We start from the raw sequence: 12,500 nt of genomic DNA, 5'->3' as shown, positions 1-12,500 counted from the left end.
GGACCTAGTGGTAGTCAGGCACAGCTGCAGCCCAACCCTCTGAGCCGCTCCCCGGCCAAGCGGAACACAACATCACACAAACGCACACACGTGCACACACGTGCACACACACACTCACTCTTACAGATGCATGCACACACATTTACACTGAATCTCTGTGCACACACACATTATTTTTTATAGCTGGAAATATGACAGTCCTGAGGCATAAGGAAGATAGAGAGATCCAAAGGAGAGAGAGATAATTAAGGGGGAAGAGAAAAAGAGAGAAAGAAAAACTAGGAAGATAGCAACAGAGAGAAAGAAAGGGGGGGCAGAAAGAGGAAAGGATAGATAATGATAGGGCAGGATGGTGGTAGAGATTGAGTTAGAGAGATAGATAGGGAAAGAGAGTGAGAGAGGTAAAGATAGATAATGATAGGGCAGGATGGTGGTAGAGATTGAGTTAGAGAGATAGATAGGGAAAGAGAGTGAGAGAGGTAAAGATAGATCATGATAGGGCAGGATGGTGGAAGAGTTTGAGTTAGAGAGATAGATAGGAAAAGAGAGTGAGAGAGGTAAAGATAGATAATGATAGGGCAGGATGGTGGTAGAGATTGAGTTAGAGAGATAGATAGGGAAAGAGAGTGAGAGAGGTAAAGATAGATCATGATAGGGCAGGATGGTGGTAGAGATTGAGTTAGAGAGATAGATAGGGAAAGAGAGTGAGAGAGGTAAAGATAGATCATGATAGGGCAGGATGGTGGTAGAGATTGAGTTAGAGAGATAGATAGGGAAAGAGAGTGAGAGAGGTAAAGATAGATAATGATAGGGCAGGATGGTGGTAGAGATTGAGTTAGAGAGATAGATGGGGAAAGAGAGTGAGAGACGTAAAGAGGGGCGGGGTAGTCCAGAGGTTCCCTGAGCAGTGTTAGTCATGCAGGACCCTCCCCCTCTAGTCTCCCACATGGGGGTGTTATCTCTGGGGACCAGCCTTGCCAGGGGGTAGACTGCTGCTCCCCAGGGGAGAGAGGTACGCACACAGAGCAGCCATGGCAGACAGGGGGCTGGAGAAGCCAGCGTGGGCCCCCGTATGGAACTATGACTAGGCTAACACACTCATGCAAAACAAAAATGCAAAAACTCCAACACCGTATTTGACAAACCTTCAAAATCTGAAGCAAATTGAAATCCTTTTTTTGTACTTTTACAGCTTTTAAGATATATCCAATTGGTAGTTACAGTCTTGTCCCATCACTGCAACTCCCATACGGACTCGGGTGAGAGCGACACGTCCTCCGAAAGGCCCGCTGCTTCTTAACACACTGCTCGCTTAACCCGGAAGCCAGCCGCAAGAATGTGTAGGAGGAAACACCATTCAGCTGGTGACTGAAGTCAGCTTGCAGGCGCCCGGGCCCACTACAAGGAGTCACTAGAGCGCGATGGGACAAGGAAATCCTGGTAGGCCAAACCCTCGTCTAACTCGGTGAACGCTGGGCAAATTGTGCTTTACCTCAAGGTTCTCCCGATCATGGCCGGTTGTGATACAGCCCGGGATCGAACCAGCGTCTGTAGTGATGCCTCTAGCACTGAGATGCAATGCCTTAGACTGCTGCTTCACTCGGGGGGCCACAAATTGAAATCCAAACTTGATGTCAATGCAAGATTAAGTGAAAATTCGACTTATGTGAAAGTTAGGATTTGCCCCAAAGACAACAATAACTTCAAACTCCAAACAATAAGGTTATGACACAAAATGTCTGTGCATCATTTCAATCAGACTGATTTAAAACATAGAGCTGTCCATTCTAGCCACTATTTCTACGTTCTAACCTGTGGGTAACACTAACATCCTCCCTCTCTCCACTCCTCCAAACCCGGCAGACTGGATCCCCCACTCACTCATACCTAATCACCAGCACTCCCTGGGAATCCCAATCCCTGTTAGAAAAACACCCTGTCTGTTAAGACCCTCTTAGAGAGCCGCCACACACCGTGAGCCTGGTCCAACAGGAGCCTGGTCTCATACTACTGCCGTACTGTGTATGTGTGTGTGTTTGTGTGTGTGTGTGTGTGTGTGTGTGTGTGTGTGTGTGTGTGTGTGTGTGTGTTTGTTTGTGTGTGTGTGCGTGGCAGAAAGTGAGAGTAATAGTGATAATAAGAGCTAGTACAAGTGCTTAAGGAAGATTAGGAGGAGAAGCTGGGAGCGGAGAGAGATGGGGAGGAGAGAGATGGGGAGGAGAGAGATGGGGAGAGAGAGATGGGGAGGAGAGAGATGGGGAGGAGAGAGAGGGAAAGAGACATGGAACTCTATGGGATGCCTGCTCCTCTTCCTACTCCTACCCCATGGGCTTGTATTAATGATAACGGAGAGAGAGAGAAACAGAGGCAGAGAGAGACAGAGTGAAAGGAAAGACATAAAGAGAGGGAGAGAGAGCAAACGGATTGAGGTTTTAACCACAGATGGTGTGAGCTTTGGACAGAGGAAGGTGACCATGACTGGTGCCCAGCTTATTGCCAGATTGCGGAGCCTGTTTATGTTGGTGTGTGTTGTGTCTGTACGTGTGCACTGTTACATCTGTGTTTAATGCGTGTGTACATGCAAGAGTTTCTGTGTTTGTCTACTCACGTTGTACATGTTTGTTTGTGTGTGTGTGTTTGTGGTGCCAAAGCGTTCCTCTGTGTCCGGCACACGTTGGCCACAAGGACCTGCCTGGTTGCCAGGCCCACGTTGGCCACAGGGTCCTGCCTGGTTTCCAGGCACACGTTGGCCACAGGGACCTGCCTGGTTGCCAGGCAGACGTTGGCCACAGGGTCCTGCCTGGTTGCCAGGCACACGTTGGCCGCAGAGTCCTGCCTGGTTGCCAGGCACACGTTGGCCACAGGGACCTGCCTGGTTGCCAGGCACACGTTGGTCACAGGGACCTGCCTGGTTGCCAGGCACACGTTGGCCGTAGGGACCTGCCTGGTTGCCAGGCACACGTTGGCCGCAGGGTCCTGCCTGGTTGCCAGGCACACGTTGGCCACAGGGACCTGCCTGGTTGCCAGGCACACGTTGGCCACAGGGTCCTGCCTGGTTGCCAGGCACACGTTGGCCGCAGAGTCCTGCCTGGTTGCCAGGCACACGTTGGCCACAGGGACCTGCCTGGTTGCCAGGCACACGTTGGCCGCAGGGACCTGCCTGGTTGCCAGGCACACGTTGGCAGCAGGGACCTGCCTGGTTGCCAGGCACACGTTGGCCGCAGTGTCCTGCCTGGTTGCCAGGCACACGTTGGCCGCAGGGTCCTGCCTGGTTGCCAGGCACACGTTGGCCGCAGGGTCCTGCCTGGTTGCCAGGCACACGTTGGCCACAGGGACCTGCCTGGTTGCCAGGCACACGTTGGCCACAGGGACCTGCCTGGTTGCCAGGCACACGTTGGCCACAGGGTCCTGCCTGGTTGCCAGGCACACGTTGGCCACAGGGTCCTGCCTGGTTGCCAAGTCCATCTAAACAACTCAATCAGTGGATGTGAGCATCTGACAAACAAAGATGGCCGCCCCGGGGGATTCCAATACGCCAGTTTCACAACAGCTTACCTCAACTGCCCTTGTGGGAAAGGAAACTGAAGCCAAACAAGGGGAAAGGGCACACCTGTTCTCATTTAGGTAAAAGGTTATTTTTAAAATCTGAGGGAGACGTCATACAATATGATGTTAATTGTAAAACCTGAGATGATTATCTTCACATAATAGGATAGCAAAGATAAACAACCTTCTGAATAAATAAAAACAACAATTGTCTCTCTGTTTCTTTACCCAGAATCTCCATAGAGCCTTCACTGTATCTGTACTGAAGCTAGATGGCACCTATTTCTATTTCCAGATTTGCCACTGAGGCCACAGTACAATCACCTGAACAGAATCACCATGCATGCTACCTGGCTGACTCTCCATACTGTTGTTCTTCATTATGTGACCAAGGCTGACTCTCCATACTGTTGTTCTCCATTATGTGACCACGGCTGACTCTCCATACTGTTGTTCTACATTATGTGACCACGGCTGACTCTCCATACTGTTGGTCTACGTTATGTGACCACAGCTGACTCTCCATACTGTTGGTCTACATTATGTGACCACGGCTGACTCTCCATACTGTTGTTCTCCATTATGTGACCACGGCTGACTCTCCATACTGTTGTTCTACATTATGTGACCACGGCTGACTCTCCATACTGTTGTTCTCCATTATGTGACCACGGCTGACTCTCCATACTGTTGTTCTACATTATGTGACCACGGCTGACTCTCCATACTCTTGTTCTCCATTATGTGACCACGGCTGACTCTCCATACTGTTGTTCTCCATTAATTGACCACGGCTGGGGAGCAGCTTAGGGGGGCAGGTTGGACGTTCTCTACTGCAGCTGACCATGGCTATAGTTGATGTTTCCTCAAATGGGTCTATTCCCCATCAATACTACTCCTACGGAAAGTACACACACACACACAGGCACGCAGGCACACACACACACACCTTCAGAGCCGCATGCATAGCTCCTTTGAGTGAAATAGCCAAGCTGACTGGAGCTGGCCTAAGGGGAACTGGTGGATTAGTGAGGATGCCATTTGTGTGTATACGCCAGCCATCTGGGTAGGAGCAGGTGTGTATAGAGGTGAGTGTGTACTATTTATGTGTGACTGTGTGTGCGTGTGTGTGTGTATGCGTGCATGTGTGTATGTGTGTGTATAGTTGCGTGTGTGTACCTCTGCCACACCGCTGAGGCCTGTGTCTGGCTCGGAGGCCCTGACTTGCAGCGTGTGGAGTGTGTGTCCACTCTCAAAGTCCACTGTCCGGGTGAGGCTGAGAGCTCCACTCTCCTGGTTGACACTGAACAGGTTGCCAGGGTTCACCAGCAGCATGTAGGAGAGAGTCTTCCTCTGGAAGGAGACGGCCCCCACCATCGCCACACTGCAGGGGGAAACACGAACAGGATGTCAAAAGGAGATACAGTATACAGGAAGTGATGCCATCGGGAGATGCATTAGACAGGATGTGATGTCATAAGGAGACACATTAGAGAGGATGTGATGTCATGAGGAGACACATTCACGAATGAAATAGATCTCCAGGGAGCAAGAAATTATCCACCTTCAGTCTGATATCATCACTCTCATCTCAACCATAGCATCTTTATTTAGTGATTTTCTGGATTAAGACACACACAAGCAAACATGCACCTTCATGCACTGACACACACGGGGTGGCAGGAGATGAAGACATTGTGCTCCAGTCACCAGAGCCCTGGGGAGGCAGGTTCACACACACACACGCACACACACACACACACACACACACACACACACACACACACACACACACACACACACACACACACACACCATGTAGAGGGTGGGCAGGAGATGAAGACATTGTGCTCCAGTCACCAGAGCCCTGGGGAGGCAGGTTCACACACACACACGCACACACACACACACACACACACACACACACACACACACACACACACACACACACACACACACACACACACACACACACACACACACACACACACACACCATGTAGAGGGTGGGCAGGAGATGAAGACATTGTGCTCCAGTCACCAGAGCCCTGGGGAGGCAGGTTCAGACACACACTTTGCCCTTCATGTTTATCCTAAAGTTTATTTTAATACATATTTGAATTAGCCACACTTTCATATTCTGAGCCCTGGGACAAAATGATGCATCTGCGTCCCTCCTTCACCCCCACCTTCACCAACACATGACACATAATGCAGAGGAATCATCCACGTTCACACAATCCTTTGGTTTCCCCTCTAATGAGCAGCAGAGGCGGCACACAAACACAAACACTCACACACACACATAACAAGCACAATACACAAGCAAAAAGACATGTACATACACATATGCAGAACACACGCATTCATTGGTTCACTGATGCTCTTACCCCACCTCCCTCATTGTGAAATGCATGGTCTGGCGTACCCTGTCCCTTCCCTCATCCTATTCCTAACCCACATCCAGCAGTTATTCCTGTCCAATGTCACCTGTAAAGCCCTAGTTCATTCACCTTCCTAGTAGTCTACAATCACAGCCTATTCCCCATATAGTGCACTAGGTGGCTCTGGTCAAAAATAGTCCATAATATGGGTAATTGGGATTAGCCCATTCCAATATCTCCAAACCCAGGGTGTACTCACGCTTGGCCCACGGGCGTGTTCTCTGGGACAGTCAGGGTGTAAGAGGCATTGGTGAACTGTGGGGGGCGGAACCCTGCCAGAATAGCCACTGTTGCAGGGGGACCCTTCCTGCCCTGCGTGTCGACCACCTGCACCTTCAGCATGTACTCCCTGCTGGGGGTCAGGGGTCGGCCTGTGGTCCTGACCTCCCCAGAGCTGCGGTCCACTTCAAACGAATCCTCGCCGCCTAGTTACGGGATATAAACAACACGTATAAACACACAGACACACCTGGTTCTTCCAAGTGACTCAAAGGTTTCTTGAAGGGATAGTTGACCCCCAAATTAAAGTTGTTCTGTGTTTTCACACCTCAACACACAGCTTGCCCCGGGGCCTTATAGACAATCATGTGAGTGATATCACGTAGCAGAGACAGCTGCGCAGAAATGGACATCCCTAAGACATTGCTGATTTCTTGGGCTGGGGGGCTGGTGTGTGTGTTTATTTGTGTATAGAGATGGGGGTAGAGGACCCTTCTGCCAGCTGGGGCTGTGTGTGTGCGGTGTGTGTGTGCGGTGTGTGTGTGTGCATGTGTTATCGGGTTAACATCCAGCCTCTGATCTTTCTCTGAGGAGAACAGGACGACAGGGTCATCTTAATCCATGTCCCCCTGGGCAGCAGCATCAACAGAAGAGAAAGAGAGAGAAGAGGAGGGGGAGGAAGAGAAATAAAGAGATGAGGAGGAGGAGGAGGACGAGGAGGAGGAAGAGAGAGAGAGAAGAGGAGGAGGAGGAAGAGAGAGAGAGAAGAGGAGGAAGAGGAGGAGGAAGCGAAAGAAAGAGAAGAGGAGAAGGAAGAGAGAGAAAAGGAGGAGGAGGAAGAGAAAGAAAAGGAGGAGGAGGAAGAGAGAGAGAAGAGGAGGAAGAGGAGGAGGAAGAGAGAGAAAAAGAAGAGGAGGGGGAGGAAGAGAGAGAGAAGAGGAGGAGGAGGAAGAGGAAGAGAGAGAGAAGAGGAAGAGAGAGAAGAGGAGGAGGAGGAAGAGAGAGAAGAGGAGGAGGAGGAAGAGAGAGAAGAGGAGGAGGAAGAGAGAGAGAGAGAAGAGGAGGGGGAGGAAGAGAGAGAGAGAAGAGGAGGAGGAGGAGGAAGAGAAAGAGAGAGAAGGGGAGGAGGAAGAGAGAGAGGAATAGGAGGCACACGGCTGCTGGTAGCCAGGGACATGTAGCTAATCACAGCTGCTGGTAGCCAGGGACATGTAGCTAATCACAGCTGCTGGTAGCCAGGGACATGTAGCTAATCACAGCTGCTGGTAGCCAGGGACATGTAGATAATCACAGCTGCTGGTAGCCAGGGACATGTAGCTAATCACAGCTGCTGGTAGCCAGGGACATGTAGCTAATCACAGCTGCTGGTAGCCAGGGGACATGTAGCCAATCACAGCTGCTGGTAGCCAGGGGACATGTAGCTAATCACAGCTGCTGGTAGCCAGGGACATGTAGCTAATCACAGCTGCTGGTAGCCAGGGACATGTAGCTAATCACAGCTGCATTGTTCCTGTCACTCACTTCTTTTGGATTTTTCATTATTTAATTGTTTTATTTTATTAAATCTATATCTATTTTATTTTTTCTTTGTTATAATTTATTGTACATTATCGCTGTCTTAGGGATGTCCAACACCTAGTACCCTAAAAATAGAACACTTGCATGTCATCCTTTCATTAAATGCTATTATCTTATCAGAGTTTAGCTATCTAATCTAATCAAATGTAATGTAAAATGGACACTATTTAAACGTTGTATCAATTCAATCACAATGTTGATCGACATTTCACTCACCGTCCAGTAGCAGGAAGTGGGCGTTTCCTATTGTGCCATCTCGTTGGCGGGCGGTGAGGCGGTAGACCACAGAGCCTGGTGCGGCGTCAGGTCCCACTGCGCCCAGGTAGGGCTGGGGGAACATGCCCCACTGCAGGTCTGCCAGGGTGGGCACACTAAGGGTCAGCCTGCAGAGGTACCACTCATCACCTACAGACACAGAAAAGATAAAGAGATTAAGGGTCAGGGTCAAACGTCAGAGATAACAGTTGGTACAGTCAGGGGGACGTGGAATCACTACTAAGAGGTTGTCTGGATGAATTGTAGGCATATGAGCTAAATGCATTCTGGGAAAGTGGAGGACTAGTGTCTGCTGAAGCTCCTAATCCTTTGATGATGATGTCATTGGGTCTGAGTCCTCCTTTTAGCCAAAAACAAACCATGTCTGTGCCACCTCCCACCATTGGGCTTTGACTTTTCCAAACACATCCATCCATCTCTCCCTTTCAAAGTGTTTGCGATCCCTGGCACAATCTCCTTAATCTTATTTGCCTCTCAAAATCAATTTCTCAACCATCCGCTGGTGTCACCTTCCCCCCCTGACGGCAGCCACAGCCCTTGGATGACGCTGGGCCCATTCTCTGGATGGAGACAAATGGCCAGAGGCAACAAGGCTGATAGGTTCCCTGTTTCCATCCCAGGCTGAAGGGCTCTTCCTCCCTCGTCTGCTGTCTGAGACTGTCGCATCCCCCGAGGCCTTAGCAGTCAGTGAAAAGAATGACATTTTCTTTACAAACCCATCACCCTCTCTTTCTATCGCTCTTCAGACGAGCATGTTTCCTACAAAACACACTGTCTGATAGCACACAGAGAGGGAGAGAGAGAGAGAGAGAGAGAGAGAGAGAGAGAGAGAGAGAGAGAGGAAAGGGGAGAAATAGAGAGAGAGGAAAGAGGTGGGGAATGGCAGAAAGCAAGCGCGTGCTCTCAGAAGGCGTTCAGAAGTTCAGAAAAGACTCAGAGAAGGGGACTCCAGGCAAACAGACGCTGTGTGTTGTTGCTGCTTGTCGTCTTGTTTTGGGAGAGTTTGTTTTGTCTGCAGACTTGTGCTTCGTGTTGTTTGCCATGTCTGGCGCGAAGGAGAGACAACAGCAAATAAGAGGGAGCTTCACATCTGAGGGACGCAGGGAAGCAGTGGGTAAAAAGAGTGGGAGAAGAAAAGAGGAAGAGGGGAGGAAGACACAGGGGAGGGTGGAAGCCTTCTTGACAGGTCTTTTAGATTCTAGATTCTTGTATTGCTATTTTGTAATTCAGTGGATGGACGTGGTTGTTTGGCGCTGTGAGGCTTATACAGCAGTTGGCTATGTATGAATTCCTCCACAGACATTAATGACTCTTCATTATGATAGCGGTGTCTTGATCCTTGGTCCACGTGACTGAACACACACTCAGTACATGCCAAACACGCATATATATACATAAATGCATACAAATGGCTGACTTAGGGTTGGCTCAGTGGGCTTTAACTATTAAACCGTGCCTGGGGGTCAAAAGGCAAGGGATGAGGAGAGATATAGGAGAGTTAAATGCATGACCATGGGAATGATCACTACCTGTACATAAACTGCTCACAGAGGAGAGATACATCCACCCCAGGTCTCTCTCTCTCCTCTCTCTCCCCTCTCTCTCTCTCTTCTCTCTCTCTCTCTCTCTCTCTCGCTCTCTCCCCCTCTCTTTCTCTCTCTCTCTCTCCCCCTCTCTCTCGCTCTCTCTCTCTCCCCCTCTCTCTCTCCTTTCTCTCTCTCTCTCTCTCTCCCCCCTTCTCTCTCTCTTCTCTCTCTCTCTCTCTCTCTCTCTCTCTCTCTCTCTCTCTCTCTCTCTCTCTCTCTCTCTCTCTCTCTCTCTCTCTCTCTCTCTCTCTCTCTCTCTCTCTCTCTCTCTCTCTCTCTCTCTCTCTCTCTCTCTCTCTCTCTCTCTCTCTCTCTCTCTCTCTCTGCTTCATCTGTCACCAGGGCCATCCATGCCTCTCTATCTCTCTCTTTCTCTTCCTTCTTTTCTCCACCAAACTAGCAGAACTAAAAGGCAGCCAACAGATCCACCTCATCAGTGTTCTGTGAGAGTGGATCAGTCGACAAAGCGGGCAAAGCTCTACACGTGTCTGCTACCGGCTTTCTAATCCTCGTAAGATCTGATGGTGACCAGGCGAAATCGCCCCAGATACGATACACACCCACCGTATTATTAGCCCAGTGACACTCGTCTGAGTCCCCCCAAAGCTGTCTCCTCATTTGAATATCAATTTGGACGATGTCACGGATTGTTATGCAAATCCGGGAATAAAAGGGGAAAATTGTGTTTGTTTTCTTCCCCCTGATTTGATACACAGTGAATTAGAGGTGCAGCCGTGCAAAAGAGGCCAGTATTGACGGAGCGAGAATGAGATTGCATTCAAGTGGTCTTTATGTGTCTGACATCAGATGGAGATGACACATTTGAGTGGGGCCCAATTTGTGTCAGTACATTGACAGTGTTGTCCAATAACAGCCTACCGAAATGACATGAGGCTTCAACTGAAGAAGAAGTAATGACGGAATGGGGAAGATTCTTTCAGATCTCCATGAAGTACCAACGTAAGGTAGGGGCTAGGAGTTGTCCTTTAACCATTACATTAAATAAAGGGGGTGATAGAGAGAGGGGACACCCATCCCATTTCCCCAAGCCCCCAGGACCCTCTTGGCTCCTCTTGGCCCCTAGTGATCCCTCTCAGACCTGACAAAGATGGTGTGTGGTGTCTGGTGGCATGATGCCGCTAGAACACTCACCTGTGAGAGGACTGGAGGGAGATCAGAGGTATCACTGTTACCTGAGACCACCTGAGGTACATTACAGAGGGTAAGAGTCATGCAGCTGAGCTAGGATTACACACACATACACACTGTCTGGTACATACATACACATACACACACATACATACTCCCACTACGCCCCTGGGGAGGTCACATAGGTGTGTGTGTTTGTGTGAATGACAGCGTGGGATGTGTCACCTTGGTGACTCACAGAGTGCAGGTGTCCCCATGAGTCCAGTCTTCGTGGCAGCAGGTTAAGTCTTTGTGACATTTGAACACACACGCATGCAGGCATCTCACGTAATTGCCTGTCCTTGCTGGCCTGGCAGGGAGTTGACACTGTGTGTGTGTGTGTGTGTGTGTGTGTGTGTGTGTGTCAGAATCTAAAAAGAGTCTCCCTTTCATGCACGATTAACTACTCAATGATGTGGATCTCACTTTTGTTTTAATGACATGCATAATTACGTTTCAAATCAAGAGCTTTTGTCTCCTCTAAAACCATGTGATGCACAGTGAAATTCTTTAAGAGGAGACCAGTGTACGGAGGAGATAGTGAGAGAGAGAGATAGAAAAAATAGAGAGGGACAGAGGGAAAAGAGAGAGGGACAGATAGAGAAATAGATAGGGGGAAAGGGGGAGGGAGAGAGAGAAGAGAGAGAGAGAATAGAGAGGGAGAAGAGAGAGGGAGAAGAGAGAGAGAGAGAGAGAGAGGGGGGGGGGGGGAGAAGAGAGAGGGAGAAGAGAGAGAGAAGAGAGAGGAAGAGAGAGAGATAGAGAGAGAGAAGAGAGAGGGAGAAGAGAGAGATAGAGAGAGAGAGGGAGAAGAGAGAGAGAGCGGGAGAGAAGAGAGAGGGAGAGAGAGAGAGAGAGAGAGAGAGAGAGAGAGAGACAGAGAGAGAGAGAGAGAGAGAGAGAGAGAGAGAAAAGGAGATAGATAGGGAGAGATGCTCAACGTGTGAGAGAAACCACAGAGAAACTTGCAACATCCTCTATACTTATATTACAGCTAGTTAGTGGATAATTGGCTGTGTCAATATTAGACCATAAAAAGAGACCAAATCTTCAAAAAGGTGGGGTATAGTGGCCATTGGGTAGCTACTGAGAGGAATATTTTGAGGGAGGAGAGTCATTGAGGGACAAACTACCTCTGTTGTAGGAGCTGGGAACCCTGCTCCCCATCTGCTCCCTGGTAGCCAGCGGACTGAGGCGTTATGCATCCTAATTAATGATCTTCTAGACTGGCCCACTTCCCCCCCCCCCCTGCATGCACACACAATTTTTTTTAAACCTGATGGGTGGGGCAGAAAGAGAGAAGGAGAGAGAGCGAGGGAGGGAGGGAGGGAGGGAGGGAGGGAGGGAGGGAGGGAGGGAGGGAGGGAGGGAGGGAGGGAGGAGATAGAAGTCAAGAGAGATGAGAGAGCGATAGCAACATAGAAAGGGGAGAATGGATGGAAAAGGGAAATCATTATATTCACTCCCCTCTGTTCACTTAACACAGACAGATCTCACTGTGGACGTCCCCTGGTATCTCTGGTACCTAAAGTGGACAGAGGAATAGGACAGCCCTACTGTACTGCTACCATCACTCCCCTCATTTCTCAAATCCTCCTCTCATTTCTCCACATTTCACCCTTGGTTGACTTTTACTGCCCAAACCTAATGATATTCCAAACGCT

General features: G+C 49.5%; 1 protein-coding gene across 1 annotated transcript in view; it reads right to left on the bottom strand.

Annotated features, from left to right (window-relative positions):
• Positions 1 to 12,500, bottom strand: part of LOC139364676 (neural-cadherin-like) — a 119,622-nt gene that overhangs the window by 48,029 nt on the left and 59,093 nt on the right. The window contains exons 2-4 of the mRNA XM_071101617.1: positions 8,003 to 8,191; positions 6,189 to 6,414; positions 4,726 to 4,930 (exon numbers count right to left, since the gene is read on the bottom strand). Of these exons, the coding sequence (XP_070957718.1) occupies positions 4,726 to 4,930; positions 6,189 to 6,414; positions 8,003 to 8,191 (620 nt within the window). The remainder of the gene's footprint in view (positions 1 to 4,725; positions 4,931 to 6,188; positions 6,415 to 8,002; positions 8,192 to 12,500) is intronic.

This window comes from Oncorhynchus clarkii, chromosome 2 (genome assembly GCF_045791955.1).
Source record: "Oncorhynchus clarkii lewisi isolate Uvic-CL-2024 chromosome 2, UVic_Ocla_1.0, whole genome shotgun sequence".
Taxonomy (NCBI): Eukaryota; Metazoa; Chordata; class Actinopteri; order Salmoniformes; family Salmonidae; genus Oncorhynchus; species Oncorhynchus clarkii.
The sequence above is the reverse complement of the archived record's forward strand: the minus strand, read 5'-3'. Positions and strand labels throughout refer to the sequence as shown.